We start from the raw sequence: 19967 nt of genomic DNA, 5'->3' as shown, positions 1-19967 counted from the left end.
GGGATCCTCTGTACCCAGGAGGGAAGTCTGAAGTGGTAGATATATGTTTAATCCATATTATTTCCTAATGCAACTAAAAGCTATGAAAAAGCCCGTGACAACTCAGAACCAAAAGGAGGACGACTTGGGTTCCACCACCTGAGGCAGTGTGCCTTCAACTGAGCATTTTTTTGTTTTGTGGTTTCTGTTTTCTTTTTTAAAGAAAATCTAGCAAGTGTGACTTAAGATTGAAGATGGGTAGGTAAGAGAGAAATAAAATGCAGAAAATAACTCATTCAGAGATTTTACTCATCTTACTAGTATGGATCTTTTTGACACCCAGAAAGCTTTCTTTGCTAGGTAGACAGATGGATATTATTGTCAGAAAGCTTTGATTTTAATTTAAAGTGGTTTCTGTTAATTTAGTTTGAACTTTTTCCCTCGATTAGTGTAAGCTTAGAAAAAATCCCAAACAGGTTCAGAGTACTTCATGAGCTATTTCTTTATAAACATACACTTTATCAAATCTGAAAGCACTGAAGCCTCCCCCTGCTTTCATATTCCCTCAGATTACAGAGGTTGCATTTTTTTTAAACAACTAAAACTTGTGCTTCCTCCAGTGCAACTCCTTCAGTTTTGCACTTTAGTTTGTAAAACATACAGGTGATAAGGACAGTTGACTTTAAAATGGAATACCATATAATTTCTGAATTGAATTGAAAACAATTGCTTAAAAATATGTATTCTTAAGCAATGAAATACAAATGTTGACAATTTGATGTTGACTCTGCAGTTACCACACAACCACATTTTCACCTTGTTTCTCACTCTGTATTTTGTACTTCTTTGCCCTTCACTAGTAAATAAAAATGAACTGGTATCTGCATGAAAGTCTACTGTCCTTATTCATGCGTGGCCTTTAATTGAAACCATTTGGGCCACAACACTGAGCTCATTTTTCATAAACGAACTGATCAGAAATTAGGGAAGTCGCCATCAGATGTAGTAGCCCAGCAGTTACCCACAGAGCCAAAAAAAAAAAACCCGGATTTGAAAATCCAGGGAAATTTGTAGCAGAGGGATCAAGGTCCAGCATAAGTAACTGGGACAGTCCCCAAACTAAGAATGAATGTCTCTGCTCTAATTTTTCACAAAATACTGTTGGAGAAGCACCGATTCATCTGGAAAGCTTACAGGGAAGAAACAAAACCCCAGAAAGCTTGAAAAGGGGGCTCCCCTCCTCCCCCAGCTAACGGCCAGCTCGCCCCTCCGCCCCCCGCCGCCCGGGCCTCGGCCGGGCCCCAGCGCCGCCCGCCCCGCGCCTCCATGGCGGCGGCTGCCGGGGGCGGATCCGCGCCCCCCGCCCTGCCCGCGCCCCCCGGCCTGCTGCCGGCTATGGTCGCCGGGTGAGCCAGGCAGCGCCCCCGGTAGCGGGGCGGCCCGGAGACAGGCCCCACCGGTGCGGGTCTCCCTCCCCGCCCCCGCGGCGTGAGGCGGCCGGCCGGGCCCCTTTTCGCCTTCACGGCGGTGGAGGCCTCCCCTCCCTCCGCGCTGAGGGGGGGAACACGCGGTCACTCGTCGCTCCCGCACGGGCACCATTTTGTGGGCTAGGAGCGGGAAGATCCCCGTTCCCCGGGGATGGTGCCAGCCCCGGCCAGGAGTTACGGGAGAAGGGGGGCGGCAGACGCTGGCACTGTGCGCCACGGCCTTCCAGCGCCTGGGCACGGGCCCCAGAGCGCTGCCGGCTCCCCCCGGAGCCATTACGTCCGCCCATCTTCAGCGCCTCTCGGGCGGCTTAAGCAGTTTGCGTAGTGCCACTGCAACGTAAAGGAGCACAGCGGCGCTTGCGCGAGGAGCTGAGCGCAAACCGCCTTCCTGAATACGGGGTGAACAAAATAACGCTCCCGCAGCGCCGAGCCAAACCAAGATGCGCCGGGCGGGGGGATCGATCCCGGGATTAACCCGGGAGACACGGGCGCGCGGCCCGGCGCGGCTGGTGGTGGCGCAGGGCGGCCACGGCCAGCGGCCACGGCGGGCGAGGTTTGGCGAGGACAGGCGCGCTCAGGAGTGGCTGTGCTCCCCCCCGCGAGGCCGCGACACTTGGGCTGCGCCGGGCTCTATAAGTAGGGGGTGTGTGTAGGCGCGCGCCGTCAGTCGGCGTGGGGCGGCGGGCGGTGTCGGTGGTGTGTAGTGAGCGCGCCTTCCCCCCACCCTCCCTCTCGCTCCCCGTGTGGGCCTTGCCCGGGCCCGCCGTCCCCTGGCGCAGCGCTGACAGCCCGGCAGCGGCCAGCCGGCGAGTAGGCGAGACCATCTTTCCGAGGCGGCGGCTTGGAGCCGGTAAAGCTGCCCCCCAGCCCGCAGCCCTTCAGCCAGGCTATGCGCTGTAAACGGGCTCCGCTCAAGAAAAAAACAGAGCGGATCGTGAAAAGGTAGAGGCGCCCGGGGAGGCCCCCGCGAGCGGGGACGCTGCAGGGCTCTTGGGGGACCGGCCGCTCAGCCCAGGGGAAAGGGAGAGAAGGCGCACCGGGGCGGTGACGGCGCTGGACGTGTTCGACGGGGGTGTCCCGGCAGCTCTCCCGGCGGCGAGGAGCATGTGAGATCGACGGGCCGCGATGCTGCGACGCGCGGAGCTGATGGTGTGCGGCGGCGGAGCGCGGCGGCCCGCCTGGGAGCCCGCCCGCGGCGAGGGGCTGCCGGGAGGCGCTTCCCCGCCGCCGCTGAAGGGCGGCGAGCCCCGGCGGGGCGGCAGCCGGTCGCGCTGGCCCCCCGGGCGGCGCGGGAGGCACCCCGGCGTCTCACGGAAGCTGCTGGGCAGCCGCACGCACAGCCACTACCAGCACTCGCAGCAGCAGCACTGCCGCGCCTTCCGCCGCTGCCACCGGCCCGCGCGGCCGCGGGTGCTGCTCTCCCTGCGGCCCGTCAACGTCCTGGGCCGGCGGGCACCGGGCATGCGGGCGCCCCGCAACACCAACCAGTTCCTCATGCGGGAGAAGTACCAGCTCATGCACCTGCGCTCGGACTCGGTGGGCACCGAGAGCGGCGGGTCGGACTGCGAGATGGACCCGCTGGACATGGACTCGTACCTGGGGGTGCTGGAGAACGCCCGCGGGGCGCTGATGGAGTGCGCCGGGGAGGCCGGCCCCGCCGCCCGCTCGCCACCCGCCCTGCGCGCTGCCGGGGGCGGGGTGGCCGCGGGGCCCGCGCAGGAGGAGAGCCAGCAGTACTTCCCCTCCGAGGACGATGTGATCGAGAGCGAGCTTTTCATGGAGAGGGACTTCGACGAGTTCTGCAGCAGGATCGCCTGAGCCTCCGCGGGCGCCCGGACGCGCCGCTCCGGCTCTGGCGAGCGGCCGGGGGGGGCAGGAGCGCGGCGCGGAGCCCTTCCGCCTCGGGGGGGTGGGGGGCGGGAGAGGTTTATTTATTTCTCGGCCGCCCCTTTGCGTTTTTGGCAGGGGGGGTTGGCTAATTTTATAAATGTGTGTGTGTGCAAACAGCGGGGCACCCTCCGCACCTCCCTTGCAAATAAAATGGAACTTTTAAGGCGAGCTGGGAGCGGACCGCGCTTTGTTCGGGGGCGGGCGACCGCTGCCGCCTGGGGACGCCGGCGAGATCGGGGCGGGGGGGGGGCAGGCCGTGGCCCCGGGCGGGGGATGGCTGGCCACCGCGGCTGCCCGCCTGGCTCGCGTCCAAGACCATCGCGGCGAAGTTTCACGCGTTGCTGGCTACCGCCCCGGTTTGTAGTTTCCAACGGAAAAGTCGTTCAGTTCCCGCGGAGGGAAGCCAAGACGGGAAGAAACGGCCCTTTATCCACCGCCACGGCGGGGGGGTGCGGCCGCGGTGGTTCTGAGCGGGGGGAAGAAGCTGGGGCACAGCAGCAGCGGGCACACGGCACCGGCAGTTGCGGGGGGGCCGGGGGAGGCCCCGGTGCCCCGGCCGTGCCCCCCGGCGGGGCCCTGTGCTGCTGCCATCGCAGCGTTTCCAAGGCTGCCTTGTGTTTATGACGGGGGGGGGTTATTCCTATCTTACCAACTACGGGAGAGGGAGAAATGTCTAGAAAGAGACTTAAAGGGCCTCTGCACACCGGAAAATGCAGATGCCTGCCAGCTGAACCAGGTTCTCCAGACACAGCTAGAATTAAAGTTTCTGTTCGATACCTGGGTTTATACCTCCTATGAAAGAGGCGGGTAAGGTAAACATGAAACTCACCCCTAGATCGGGAGCTAGGAGGCAGCAATTCAAGCTATGAGGAGGTGAAACAGTTAAAAGTTACTTTACACCACAGGTAAGGCATTCCTGGAACTTGTTGCCACAGGAGAACATAGGGGCAAATTGTATCAACTGGTCTGAAGCAGGATTAGACATATCAGTGATGACACCTCCGTGCACAGTGAGCAGGGGCAGCCTGCGCTGGGGGAGGCAGAGTCGAGAGGCGCCTGGGGAAGCGGCTGCTGGCTGGTGGTGTCTCCTGGCAGCACTGCTGGAGGCAGCACACGGCTCCAGCTGAACCGTAAGTCTCATCCAAGGCCTTTCCTGCCCTCCTAGCCCCAGTCACACCATAACTGCGGCACCCTTGGAGAGGCAGGGTTGTCTGAACCCTTTTTCAGTATGTCTCCTTTTCCCTTCAGCTCCCTGAGGACTGTCACGTGCCTGGTGCTGTCCACCACGGAAAGACGTGGTGTACGAAGTTTGTAGAGTTGGGAGAGCGGCTACCTCTCGTGTGTGCCTGTGAACAGTTATACCCGTGCTCCTATGTCAGAAGAACAAATGTGAGATGCGATGTTGATTTGCAGGTGATGCCCTTTGCAATTACAGACAGAGCCAGGAGTGAGTCGTTATCCTTACAAAGGAAACCATATTTTAATGCCAAAAAGTCTTGAGATTTCAAGTACCTCTGTTGCAGTCATATGAAATATAAGTCCAAAGACACCATTTTCTTCACCTTTCCTAAGAAACAAAGCTGCTGAACACAGTAAGACCAACATCATGTTTATTTTATTTGGAAATAGCCATATGGTCTATACTTAGAAACTTGAAGCAATAGTCAGTGTGTTAGATGCAACATAGCTCGTACTGGCAGCAGCAGGTTTGTATCGGAACCATGCTTACGCTGGGAGCTATTCAGTGGGAAGCCACTCTAGAAGAGAGGTACAGGGGTAAACTTCTCACGCAGGTAAATGAAACCTAAGTTTGCACCCAGAAAAACTGCAAAGGTTTGGTCTTCAGGAAGCTTGTATTTTATTAATGAATCTAGATCTGTAGTAACACGTAAAATTAATTATGGTTTGAATGCATGATTCCTCCTCCCCCCCCCCCCCCCCCCAACTTGCAATTTGAACAGGTATGGCAAAAACTCATAAACACTTACTTGAAGCTTGGCCTTCATTCTGCTGGTAAATTTGCATCATAATATGGATCTGCTTGAACACAAGCAAAATAAAGCAGGAGTGTAAATTAATAGAACATCATAGGGACATAATTACAGGTCACATGCTGCCTGACAGAATTACAGAGAATCCTTGCATTTGGAAAGTGATCCCTTTGTTCTCACCACTAGACAGAGGGATTTGCCATGGACGATCCATTCATGCTGAAGCCGTAGGTGTCCATTACGGCACCTAGCGTTCCCCCTCCTCCCGGGGCGTCCTTCTCCATTGGCTTCTTGCAGCACCCACCACCAATTCAGACTACAGTGCCCTGTCCTGGACAAGAGCACTAGGCACTGCTTGGGTCTGCTCGTCACTCATGGAAGGAGGGAAAGAAAGATGACACAGATGGGATTCCCTCTTTCTCCTTTGAGCCAGTACAGAGCTGAAACGTAGATGTGTTTGGCCACACATGAAGCCAAGCTGACACCAACACTTTCAGTGAGGAATCCTTGTGTATTGCCCTTCATCTCCATGCTCTCATACTCACTTTCTCACTGCAAGCTTATGGAGTCACCCATGTCTCGTCAGCAAGCCCCATTTTCCTTAAAGACCTTCCCTTGGTGTGTTATTTGTGTTACTTAGATCTGGCTTAATCATAATTTTTTCTGTTTCCTTCCTTTATCACTTGAATTACGAATTTCTTAAGTGTTTGGAAAGTACCTGCCTTGTAATGGATGCAACCACAAATAACACCTTACCATTAAGTTGAAAGCACTTTACAAAGCTGAAATTCAAAACATAACAAAGTTAGTGCACATCAAAGCTGGGAAAAGAAACTAAAAGCTCTTATTTCAGAAGATCACCGATCAACCCACTGGCCAGCAAACTTGCTCATCTTCTCAAACTTTACAATGGCAATTTTTATATGTGTATCATCTGCTTCTAAGTATTTCTCGTGCCACGGTCTCAAATCTGATTCATACATACAGGTTTTGAAGCAGATCGCAGAACTACAGGAATAATTCTTGAACTGATCAAGGGTATCTTTGGGCCCAGTCGATTTCATGTTTTGAATCCTTAGAGCCTAAATTTTGCTTTGATAAGTTATTTGTTTGATTGTTGTTGTACTCTCTCATGTTGTATTACAGTGGCACATTGAACACCCAGCGTCTGTAGGGCAGGTAGATGACAAAGTATTATCCGTCAGGAAACATACACCTGTGCTGAGTCACACCATAACTGTTGTACGGACGTGATTAAAATTAAGTGTATGTAAAGTATGCTTGTAAAAGCAGCAACGTTTTTAGAAATATTTCCACCTTATTTTTGTTTTTAAACAACTTCACCAGAATAGTTTTCTTTTATAGCCACACTTCTCATACAGATGAGCTTTAGAAATTTAAACAAATCTTATTAAAGAACCTTGATATGTCAAATCATCAAATCACTCAGTTTTTCTTAGGAGTACAGTTGGAAGTCACTTACAAAATATATACAAACTACTTGGAAGTCCAAGGCAAATGGGAGGGAAGGCTGAGGCCTAAGCTACAGAGAGGCTACGCTGACACAACACAAAGGGTTCTGTTGTAACTTGTGTAATTTATTTTTATGGCCAGTCTGTGCACAGGATGACTTAGGGTTTGGTAAACTTACCTGGAGACAAATAGCTTGGTAATATTATGAAGGGGGCAGAATTTTCCTTTTATTATGCATTATTAAAATTTCAGCACATTCTGTTGAGCTCGTAGATAAGCAGTTTGTATGGCTGCATAATTGTTTGAAATCTCCAGCAAGGCAGAAGTGCTGCTTTTTGTTGAGGAACAGGTGATGCTACACAATACCTGGAAGGCTTTTAATCACATTCACTAGAAAAAAAATTAGCCATGATTACAAGAAAATTGTCACCCAGTCACCCCTCATTTCCAAGAATGCATTTGTAATGGCTCTGAGCACGTTCAATTCAAACATAGGGTGATAAAAAGGAATTTATTTTTAACTATCTGCTGTAATATAAGCGACCATTTTGCTGTCATAAATTTCAATTAAATGCAGATGTCTCTGGTTAATTTTTCTTAGCCCTTGTATTCTTTTCAAGACAAAACCTGATGGCTAATAAAATTCACATTTGGCCTGTTTCATTTCTGCTGGATCAGGATATCCTGTTTTCACCACACAGAAAAAAAAAAACCAAACCAAAAAACCAAAACCCACAAACTTATCTTGAAAACTTATATGCAGTTTTGTAAAGACTGTAGTAATTTCATATCACCCTACAGTTGACATTTTAGGAGAGGAGGCAATTTTCTTTCAATATCCAACACGGTATCTTAGTCATTTATTGAACTACTTCTGTGACTTTCTGATCTTCGAGTTGTTTTCACACACATACCAAAATAAATATAAGCTAGAGCAGCATTAATTTACAAGCAGAATGCTTACGTGTACAGTGCTGCTTTGACCGATTTACCAGTTCCTACCACCTTCAAGTCAGCTCCTTTCTCTTTCCCTTTGCACTTCCCCCGTCACTTTTCACATGCATGTAGTTACGCTAACGTGCATGAGATGATTATACAGTATTCTACCTCTCTATGCAGCCTCTGAAAAAAAAAAAATATTTTTACTGAGGCTCAATATCTACAGTAAAAATGAAAATTAAACTTTTGCATAAGAAACCTAGGCAGATTCTCAAGAAGGAAAATAAAAAATGAAAGAATCCCAACTGCAAACCACACCTTAGCCTCACCAGTCATCCAGCCCTAAAGCAAGTAACTTTGTAGTGCCTGAAAGGCCATAAGAAAAGGATTATATTGAATAATCTTCTCAACTCAGTTAAGAACATTGTGTTTAAGAAATTAAGAGATATTTTTGGAAAAATAGGGAGAGACATCCAGAACCTGGATACAAATTCTAATAGGATTCTGGGAACTCCACTCATTTCACATTCTGGGTAGGGCTAGAAATACTGCTATAAACTTTAGTGTTTCTTTAGTGAAAAAAAATCATAATGTATTGCACCATAAACTCCTGAAGGAGTGGAGACGTGGTGGTGCCCTTCCTGTCACACACTGCAGACTTTGGTAATTCAGTTCTTTTGTACAAATGGTTATGTGTTGTTTCAAGGTAATGGAGATTTTTGTGGCCTGTAGGAATTAAACAGAAAGTGCAAGTCCTGGGGAATCCTCCTTGACAGTTTCTCCTACAGGGGAGCCTGTGGTTTCAGGGGACTGCACCTAATTCAGACAGACTTTCCATCCCGAGAAGCAAACAGAGCTAGTGGGAAGTGAAAAGGCCTGTGGAAATTCAAAGAACGGATATGAATAACATTCATTAGAGATGATGGGGCTGAAGCTACCTTAATTCTCTATTTCTTCAGTCAAACTGGGGTGCAACGTAGCATCACTTGTGGCCATATTGCTGCTACATCATATCCAGTCTACAACATACTAGTTTTAGCTGTGAAACAAGGAAAGTAAAATCGTGTGCAAAGAGAAGCTTCCATCTACAGCGCAACAAATACTTTTGCATTTCAGATTATCTCCAATATTAATGATCCTTCTGTCATGAAATACTATAATGAAAAAGATCAAACGTTTTATGCGATTCAGAACAAGGCAATTAGTTCAGAATAAAATTTTGATTTATGTACCCCTCCTCCTAGTATTAGGAAAAAAAAGCCAAAGCCTAGCAGCAACAGATTTAGACTGAAGTAAATAGACTGTCTAGCAGGATTATTCCCAGCCAGTTAATGTCTTTTCCAGAAAACGAATACTTTATTTAATAGCAATAATTTAACCGAAAGTTGATTCAAAATAATTAAAATTCCAAGCTCCAGAATAGTTCTTTTAAACATAGGCCAGCAACTTCTGCCAAGAAAAAAAAAAAAAAAGCCTTTTTTTGGCATGCCCAAGCATCTCAGTCAGGTAAAAAGTTTCAAACAGGGACGTACTGCAGAAGTACTGTCCTACCAGTATCCCTGTGCACTCCACTTGAGAGTCCAGTCCAGATGGAAACTGAGTCAATAATCTTTGCTTCAATAGAGTAGGAGGCCCCAAAATATCATGGTAATGTGCTAATTTTGCTATTTCCAGGTTTCTTGGAAGAGTCAAGTTAGTGGTAAAAAAATGTAATAGTCATTTATCCTTAACAGCTGCGTCAGTGCAGCAGTGCTGTCGGCTGCCAAGCGAAGGGCAAAGTAGTTTTTCCTCTTTGCTGCTATCGCAGAGACCTGCCTAGGCCAGCATTTCCTAATTACCTTGCTCAACCCCTTTTCTTTCCACAAATGAACTATGTCAGTCAGTTGCTGTCCCTAATTAGCCCAAAAAGCAGCAACCATTCACAGCGGTGCTGCTTCCAAATCCAGACCTGCTTCCATGCCCTTCCTAATCCCTCTTGTGCCATTCCTGGAGCAGTGAGCCCGCTTCCCATTTGGGGAAGGATGGGAGAGAAAATTCTTTGCCTCCTGCATTTATACAATTTGTTTCCACAGGATTCTCGATACAGACCTGGACGGAGCAGAGTCACTTCTACAAAGTGACTTAAGCCCACGACTGGAGTCTGTTCACCAGACGAGTGACAAATTCTGCTGTGTGCCTGCTGGGCAAACGCAGGTATCCTCTGCCTGTCCGCAGGGCCCATGTCCTTGATCATGGAATCTGTCAGTAGAAGCACAAAGACAGATGGTTACAACCCAGCTATGTGACACCTACTTGAAGCCTTACTCTGTTTTCTTTGCTTCAAATGTCCAGCAGTCTTTTTTGCATGGCAGCCACCCCACCCCACCCCCAAAATAATAATAATTTAAAAAGTCATTCTAAGAATCTACTTCAAGGTCACATCCTTTCTTATTTACCAAATCGGGACATAACTTAGACAACTGAGATTAGTTCAATCAAGTCAGACCAAAAGCTAGACTAGCATACTGTCTTTGACATTGCCATATGAAACGGTAAGGAAGAGGAAGGGCAAGGCACAAATTACAAATATACAACACGTTCTCCAAATGCTCGTCCACACTGTGACTATTTTCATCTCAGGGAAGCTCCTGAGCCGGGTGTGGCTCCATACATTTTGCAGTCCTCAGCATATTTCTATTCCATGAAGCACTCACTTCACTCTCACTGTAACAGCCTTTGGAAATGAGCTTCACAACTCCACCAGGCATCTCATCAAGTCCATGTCCTGACTCTGTCAGGCTTATGCCATGTGTCTGAAGTTCCTGTGTTAGAAGGTGCTGAAGCGTTAGTCTTTCTCTAACCTCGCTAACGGTTTTGTAACCTCTGTCACATCCCTAGTTGCCTTTCTTCTGAACTGAAGACTTCTAGCCTAATCGCCTCTTTCTCACACTGATCAGCACTGTGATCCAGGCAGAATTATTGCAAGGGTTGCGTCCCCTCTTGCAGACTTTCTAACCACTTTCTCTATAGGAGTCACTGATACCATCTAAAAATCTATTATCTAAAAATCTACTCTTTGTCTTGTAAAATTACAGGTGATTTGTACTTGAAAACATCTTGCACCTGGAAAGGTTGTCTTGTATAACTGAGATTGCTTCACTGTAAGCGAAAGTTATTTGGTTTGTAAATCGATTTTACTATAGATCAATTGCAGTGAATTGAATGTTTTCTCTTCTTAATGTAACAGCTGCCAACAAGGTGCCTTTAAAGAAAATGTAACTGAAAGTAGTTTTAATGAGAGAAAATTTTGGTTCAATACCAAGAAGGAAGGAATATTTCAAATGTTGCAATGTTTGCCGAGTGAAAAACTTCCTGTGGTTAACTGAATGTAGGTGTCAAGTCAGATTTACCAATTTTTATGTAACAACGTGGAACTAAACTCAGCAGTTTGTAAACAAATAAAAAATACTTGCTTCCAAGTGTGAAGAAAAGCAGAAAAAAATAAGATCACAAGTACTCTCTGGCACTCCTTATCAATACACACTATAAATGAAAACGTTTTTATAATGCTTTGACAAGCCTTGGGAGGTGGCGGGGGCAGGCAAGAAATCAGATGACATTTTCCTATCACATTACAGTGGTACCACTACAATCTCATCTTCTGGAAGAAATGCAGTGCATATCATAATTCCAGCTAAAATTCATCATTTTAAACAGAAAGATCATCGAAACCTCTTTTTTCCAGTAGGCTTATGCCTGGTTGTTGAGCAAATTCTTTTCAACATTTCTGTCACAATCCTGCATCATGAGTTGGCATACTCCCCCCATGCTAACCATTCCCGTTCGTTTATGGATCTGTCATCACACATTTGTCTAATCCCCGATCAGACCAACTGATACAGCCTGCCCCTACACTCTCTTACTGGGACAAGGAAAGCACTTTCTTTTAACCAGTTTAAATTTACGCCCCCCCTTTGTTCTACTGTTTTGTGATTTAACACCCCAGCTATTTCATACAAGAAGCGCTATAAGCATCCAACAATTGTCAAAAATAAAGAACTATTCTAAGGCCACTTAACTAGAACCCACTTTCTCCCAGTTTTCTAGGACAGAAAAGCTTCAGCACGGTCTTGCAGCCTAACCTTACCCGCGGCAGGTCTGCACTAGCGCTGCCGCAGCCTTACACCACACTTTGGACCTCGTTCAGCTTTGACTGGAAGGCAGCTCCTGGCCAAGCCAGCAGGAGCTGTGCCCACACGTGTCAGGGCCGAGCCTGTCCCTGTCCGCCTGCAGCTTTCCACCTTCTGCATTTCGCCCTCCGAAACTCTCTGGGCTCCTGCAGGGGATCGGGGTGCAGGGGGGGTGAGACCCCGCACAGCCTTCGCCCTGGCAGCCCCGGCCGGGCGGGCTGCTGAAGGCTGCGGAAGCAAACACACGTGCAGAGTACTCGGTGCTCAAAGAACGTGCAATAACTTCTGCCAATTTTTTTTTTTCCTCTTTTTAAAAATAAATCCATACTTCCATTGCATTCCCAACCCCTCCGTTTCTCCTTTGGCATATTTTTCATCATGTAATACTGTTGCTCCCGTATTCAGGAAATAGAAAAACTGACAAAAGTAAGAGCTTAATTGTAAAGTATTATAAGAGGAAAGGAAAAAAGAATTAGGTATCTATGCAAAGAAGAGTTAGGTATCTATATTTAACTGCTTTCGGTGGCTCAGTAAACATGCTGAGCAAACACTACGCTCCTCTGAAAAACTGCTTTAAACAAAAATCCTTGCATAATATTTTTTTCTTAATTTTTCTTAATTTATAATAAAATCTGTTAGATTAGCAAACTTGTGTTCATGCCAGTTTGTGATAGCCTATCTAGTATGTAGTAATACTAGTCAGAATTACAGAAGAGATCTCTGCAAATCAGCTTTTGGGGTAGACAGTCTCTAATCCTGTTTATCTTTAAACTACTGCTCTGCCTTGCCTTCATAAATAAAGTGGACAAACCCAAGACAAGCTAAAGGTTTCACGCATCAAAATGCAGCCTCTCCAAAACATACCTTCAATGCCTAACAGTTTGCATTTTCTGAGAAAGAGGAGGAGAGAGTGAAACAAAAACTGTTCCAAGCACTTCCCCAGTTTTAGGTCTGCGTGACGCCCGTTGCTGAATGCAGAGAAGTAAAAGCTTTAGGGTACTGATGGCAACGTTTCCCTGGTGCAGGTTTTGTTCCTCTGCAAATGCCAGCCACACAGAGAAAATACGCGCCTGCTCGGTGGTGACTGCACGTATTATAACTCAATGTCAGGTTAGAATCCATTCTTACTTAGGGAAACACCTCTATTACACAAATAAAAGACTATCACAGCCTCTTACTTTAGAAAGCAGCTTGCATTGAATTTGCACATGATTTTGAGGTGTGACCTGTTTTTTATTTACTGGATTAGTGTTTCCCAGTCTGTTGGATGTTATTCTGAAGAGTTTCAAGAGGCGCTACACTGAGATGAGAAAACACGGGACGCAGCGAGGCACTATGACCCCGCACAGCCGAGGCGTGGAAAGGGCGAGCAGCTTGCTTCCCCGTGAGCCTGCAGCTCTGTCCCCTTGCTGACCCACAGCCTCAAGCCTTTACTACTGGGAAAAAGAGAAAGGAGGAGGGGAAAAAGCATCATCAGTACTTTAACATACGTTAAAGTACAACTTCAACTCAATCTACTCTAAACACGAGCGAGAAACGATTAAGTTCGCATAGAAAAAAAATTGGCTCATACTCAGAACTAGGAGGAGATTTGACTTTCAACAATTTTTGAATTAAGAGTTAGTACAAGCTATAGTGTAAGCGTCCTGTGCTAGCCTGGCTGCCTTGGAGGTGCCCCCCCAGCAGCCGCCCAGCTCCCCAGCACCCTCGGACAGCCGATGCCCCTTGGTGTCATGCCCGGGCAGGAAGCACCGCACAGCAGCGAGCCAGCACTCCTCCAGCCACCTCAGGCACTGCTCTGTTTTTAAGTCATTATGGTTTTGATTAGTAATTTGACTTGTGTAAATCGTGAATGAATTGTCTGTGCTGTAAAACGTGGGCAGGGGAGCCAGTGTGCAGCGCAGCAGCCCTGAGTTTGCTGAAACCATGCTTCCGAGATTACATTTCATGAGCTACGGAAAGACAACACTTTTTGAAGAGTCCCTTCAGCACAACAGTTGCCCAAGCAGCAGGGCCTCCACGTCTAACCGCCGACGGCATGAACCCGATGAAGCTCATTTACGTAAGTAGGGTTATGAGCCTTGAAACTGGGATGAACAGCACCAGGGTATGGAAACAGCTGCTCTTGCTGGCACAGCTGAATTAAAATCCTAACAGTAGGCTCCCTGCCAAGGTGCGCTGGTTTACATGCAAAATGTAAGAAGAGCCAAGGGGTGCACACCAGTTAACCTCCTGACTCCCTGCTTCTGCCCTCACGTGAAGGTGACTAGATCTGTTAATGTTTGGTAGGGTGGGGTAGTTTTTTTCTAAATAACTCCTATTACTGCTGACTAAGGTTGCCCTTTGAACACCTTCATTCACAGTCTCCTCCTGAAGTAACCTCCATGCCTTCCACATTCTCATCTTCACTCCACTTCCCTTCTGGATTTTTCAGCCATCAGCCTCTCACTGGGTTGTTTGTTTGGGTTTTTGGTTTGTTTTTTCTTTCTTTTTTTTTTTTTTTCCCTTCTGTGAATTTATGATAAAATTATAGCCAATGCACGAGAGATTTACAGAAAAATGGCTTAACAAGTTACACTGGATTATTCTTCTCTGATTTAGTGGTGAAAAGGGCAAGGCAGGACACACAGCCAGGAGGTCTGGAGGGAGGATGCTCATCAGCTGACACACCACAGAGGAGTTAACGCTTGTTCAGACCTATGCTTCACCTGGCTGTTTAACTTTCCCGAAGCACAGGGAAGTGCTCTCCAGCACTAACTTTCAATTACTTATGCCTGAATCAGACTCCCATTGTGTCCCAGATTATTTCAATTATCCCATTATTCAAAATCCACAGTTCCTGTCCTTGCATTAGCCTGGATTCTACTTTGAAAAAACACTTCTGGATATCAGAAAAACAATTTCCTGGAAAAAAAAGTATTAAAATTTAGTTGGGCTACTGTTTGAATGCTCCAGGAAGTGTTTTCTTTCTGGTGAGAAGAAAAAAAAGCACACAAAGAAAAAGTTTTCTGCTTGCTTCTCTGGATGGGCTTAAGGTTTATTCTCTGTTTCTCCCAGATTTCTAGGATCTAAATAGCCCTGAAGGGTTCAGCAGTACAGCTCTGTCCAGCTCTGTCTCGCTTGCACATAAAGAAAATGATGCAAAGTCTGTGTTCAGTGTATGCTGGCTGCAAAGAGATCCTTCACGCCAATAAGTCTCGTCAGTTCTGAAAGTACTGGCCTTAGTCATGCTTGCACAGCACAACGCCATCACATGCTTTGTTCAAGAACACTGGAGAGAAGCCACCCTTCTTTAACTGCACAGTGTTTGCACAGCGACTAGGATTTTTTATATGCATCGGAGCTGCTGCACGTCTGTCACCGTTGCCGTGTCCCCACTGCAGGTGTTCAGTGCTCCCCAGACATATTCGATGTAACTGCTGCACGTGTTGCATGTGTCACACTGCTGCTCTGGGGTGTGCAGTGCCTCCAGCTCCTTCCAGAGGCACCAGTCTTGCTGCTCACCCATGGCACAGCTCTTCCGTACACCCTCCTAGGAATTCTGGGCAGGAGTACAAAAGGTCTGTGTTTAGAAAGCATCAAAAGAAATATTTTGCCACTAACACCACAAATGATTAGTTAATAATTGGCATCAAATTCAGAATATTATAAGAAATCAGAATCCAACATTTTCAGGTATCCTGGACTGGACTGTAAAGTACGGAGCATTGCCTTCTCATCTAGGCCATGTTCAAAGACAGCTATTCCCATCGTTTCTCTGCACCCTCTTTTCATACACACTGTATACAGTAACAGTCACAAAAATCTCACTTGGATGGCTGTCTGTCTCCACTAAGGAAGAGATACGTATGCCTGAAGACAGCCCCAGGAATCCAGAATTAATATTTTATAGTCACATTTAAAAAACCCGCACATAAGAAAGAGGCCTGCTTAAGTGATATTTATCCACAGCTGCTACCATAACAGGAAAGTAGTTAATTAAAAGTTAATTAATTAAAAAAAGTTAATTAAAAACATCAGCAACTGTAGCTAATAGAGGAAGTAGAATAGATAAATACAAAATGCTCACAACTGTCACTGTAAACTTTCACTATGACCAAGAGAAACATCAGTTTTCCAGAGCTGTCAGCCTCAAACACTTTGATGTGGATTAATTTACCCATTGCTAAAAATAAAATAAACTTCTTTTTTGATCAAAAACCCAAACAAAATCCTGTTAACAGTTCAAATCAGGGTGGCCTTGTAGCTCACTGGTAGAGGAATGAAGGCCATTATTCCAACCTGGTTAGAAACTAGGGTCCTGTGAGACAATTCATATGACTAGCATTGCTCCAGATGGTATTTGTGACCCTCAAGCAGCCCCCCGAACCTCTCCGTGCCTCGGATGGACAACAAGGAGGAGGTTATTTCTGAGGAACACTTACCTCTTTCCCAAGTTGGAGTCTCTGAAATCTGTGAAATGCTTTGGTTTTACTGATAGGTTTTGATAAGATATTCTCACAGTACAGGGTTTTGTAGCGATGTATAACATTCCAGTGCCCCTAAGAAACAACCTTGAAAAATGCACTCAGTATTGTACAGTATTGTAAAGAGAAAGGCAATACAGTAATTTGTAACAGAGCTGAAAAGGTTATCAGATGACAAAACGGGGGAAAAATAGGGAGATCAGCTTCTCTGTTACAGCACCCACCCTCAGCTTACCCCAGAGAACCATGTCTAAGATATTTTCCCTCGCTGGCCGTATGACAGACCAGGAACCAAAGCGACTGCTTCCTAGGACAGCCACTATAAATATGACGTCACATTAATTAGCTTGTCTTTTTATCCACTGTATGAGTACAATTACAATGGAAAGTCTAGATAATATGCTCATTAACTTTTCCATTCTTTGAACCAGTAAGCTGTTGAATTCAAGCAAAAGTATTTGAAATAAGCTTAATTGGTCTCATTTTTAAGTTGGTTATCTGCTCGGCGTAGGAGGCAATTTGTTTCTGATGCGTGAAGCAACAATTCTATAACAAGTACTAACCTGAAATTTTCTCTTTTGTACCTATTTTGCCATAAAGTGGCTCATTCAATCAAGGAAGGCTTTTAAGCAGGTAGCAGAGCTGCAGCCATGACTAAGTGACAATAATGAGACTAGACAGCTTAAAACCTTGATATTGTTTCTGCTTCATACCCAAGCTGACAGCCCACTGAGATCCTTCCACATTTCCCTCCCTTTACGGTACTGCAAAAGGCACAGCTCATCACCAATGACAACGTTAGTGAGATTTCTATTGGGTTTACAATACATTTTTCTATTGGGACTATTTGGACACTACTATTTGCCTAATCATTCCTCTCCTAATTAAGTCTACTGGCAGTTGCAGATCTTCAGTTACATAAATACTCTCCTGTGTTTGCTCAATTAAGTGGAAAGATTCCTCTAACTTAATACGTTAACATTAGGATAAAAACAGCTGCATAACCTCCACCCAATACAGACAATATTGGAGTTCTCTAAGGAAAGGCATATCAAGGCTTCTTTTATACCTCTATTTTTTCCCCAATATATGTAGTACCTTATAATTTTCAAAAGTGTATTACAATTCTTTTTTCCACCTTTCAGAGCTGGCTATCAGATTATCAGTGAGTGCAAAATAGTATCTCTGGGTGGCTACCTGACAAGGAGCTTTAATACAGCTTTACTGTGCCAAATGATACCACTGAAGTCTTTAAAGGGAATAAAAGAGTTCAGCACTCTGCTACATTACTCAGCACTTCCACATATAGCTAGGAATGACAACAACCGTACTCGTGCGTGAGCGTGTGTATTTTGTCTTCACAGCTTCCATTCCAGCGCAGAGACAGGTAACTCACTCACCAAACTCTTTGAAGGAGCCGGCGGCACTGTCAGTGTCAGCCTCGGCTCGTGAAGTCTGGCCAAAATCCATGTTTTGGAGTTCCACAGAAAAATGATTTCTCCCAGCAGGGAAAAGAACTTCATTCTGCAAAAGGAGAAACTCGTGACGACTGACCACATGGCACACTTCCAGGGAGAGTTAACGGCTGTCCAGGCCTCTGCGCTGACAGGCCATTTATCATCCCAAGCACTCCTCCCCAGACTACCCATTCCACGTAACACTTTGGGTTCAAGGCATGCTTCAGCAGTGCTCGCCTCAGACTTGCACCAAAAAAGTGATACCCAACATAGATGATCACCTTCAGTAACTCCACGTCACCGGTTCCCCTGCTTCCCAATATGTGCCCCTTGTGAACCTTTGTCTGGTTTGGTTCATGACTAATAATTGACATAAAAATTTGCCTTTCCAGGCCAAAATTATATGCCAGCAGGTAAATACTTTAGCATTACAGGCAGAATTAGCTTTTATGAAATGACAGTCTAAACTTTGTGGACACATTTGTGAGTAGCAGCTCCTTTAAACTCCATCCTGAGCTACACAGAGTGTCTCGGGACACCTGGTTGGGACTGTTGCTCAGTTTTGCATTGGATTTGATAATTCTAAATATACATGTCAAGAAAGATGACCATTATGGTAAAGTAAAAGTAGGACAAGTGTTTTAACAACTCCATTGCATTTTGACAGTTCTCATGATTACTGTAGTTTTACAGCAAACACCTTACGGCACCACTACAGACTGCTCACAATGTCTCTATCGACTCTTCCTTATCACAAACTTACTTAAGTTTCCAGTTGAAGCCATCAGCTTTGAAAGAGCTGGTGAAGTATTTTAACGAGGTGCTGTCTTAGAGCTCCAATTTTCATACTCAAGAGGAATAACAGTTGAAAACTGCCAGCCTCCAAGGCTACATCACACACATTACTTTTAAAGAATATAAACAGTGTTATTTAATGTTACAAAACAGAATCAGAGTCTTCATTTTCTGGGACTGTAAAATTATTTCAGTATGGATTAGCTCTAGGGTTTTGAAACATTATCAACATTATCGATCTGATTAAATGCAAAAGCAGTGTCAGTTAAGGCTGCAATTAAGAAATAATCATGCCAATTAACCAAAGAGCCTCACAAGACAAAGGTGCTGTGAAGTTCTTCCTGAAGGACACATCCCAGTTAATATGAGACTCCTGATTAATTGTCCAGCAACGAACTGCATCCTCTTACTTGGCACTCCTGCCTATTTGGAGTTGCACAGAGAGCACTGCTCTGCAGTAGGCTAGGCACAGATTTTATGCGAGTCATCACAACGTAGATAATGTATCTTAAACCCCGACTATGGATGGAGCAGTTTATATACACAACCAAAAAAAGAATGCTTTGGATTTTATCTCAACAGTTAAGAAGCAAGAGAAAATCTTGATAGGAGAACCTTCCATAAAGGTCGGGTTCCTTGCAACCAGATGGCTTCCTCTTGCAGTGAAAATAAGTGGTTCAGAATGTCCCTGTCCTGTCCTCGGCACGAAGATGTAGTCTTGGTTCCCAACGCAAGGGACCTTTCCCCCAGACCTAACCTCATCCCTGGTATTCAGGGCACCAAAAGAAGTTCTTTGCTGCGTTCTTTTCCACACCTACAAACTTCTACAACCACATTTTTTCTTCCAGTTCCTCACATAGATATGTTTAAAATACAGCAGGTTTGATTTAAGCCTACTTGATTTGGTATTTTGTTTCAAACACAACACAGGGAACAGGCCTACTGCCCTGCTACAAGCCACCTTTGGCCTCTCTCCCAGGAAACACACCCCCTCTTGAACCTCTCCGTTCCTCCAGATCAGCACATAATCCTCCAGACACATTTCAGCAAGAATGACAAAACTCAAGCTCAGCTATAACTTTTAAAATAGACGGCTTCTTGCAAATGCCTGTATACTGTATTAAAAAACGCACTTCCCCCCCCCCCCCCCCCCCCCATATTCCACAGGCTATGCTTTCCTCTGAGCACCTTTACAGATAGCCATCTTACTACTTTTTTGGCCAGCCTGATCTATCTTTCTGAGATGGTCAGACTGGTATACATCTAATTAAACTCCGAACTCAACTTGGATTTGATCTCAACTTTTATTTAACTTTGAAGT

General features: G+C 46.0%; 1 protein-coding gene across 1 annotated transcript in view; it reads right to left on the bottom strand.

The window, feature by feature from the left end:
• Positions 1 to 3107: 3107 nt before the first annotated feature.
• LOC308063009 (uncharacterized protein) overlaps positions 3108 to 19967 on the bottom strand; it is a 35191-nt gene continuing 18331 nt past the window's right edge. The window contains exons 3-5 of the mRNA XM_080385402.1: positions 17795 to 17918; positions 9848 to 9997; positions 3108 to 7210 (exon numbers count right to left, since the gene is read on the bottom strand). Of these exons, the coding sequence (XP_080241528.1) occupies positions 7176 to 7210; positions 9848 to 9997; positions 17795 to 17918 (309 nt within the window). The 3' untranslated portion in view covers positions 3108 to 7175. The remainder of the gene's footprint in view (positions 7211 to 9847; positions 9998 to 17794; positions 17919 to 19967) is intronic.

Source organism: Falco punctatus (genome assembly GCF_963210335.1).
Source record: "Falco punctatus genome assembly, chromosome: 4".
Lineage (NCBI taxonomy): Eukaryota > Metazoa > Chordata > Aves > Falconiformes > Falconidae > Falco > Falco punctatus.
The sequence above is the reverse complement of the archived record's forward strand: the minus strand, read 5'-3'. Positions and strand labels throughout refer to the sequence as shown.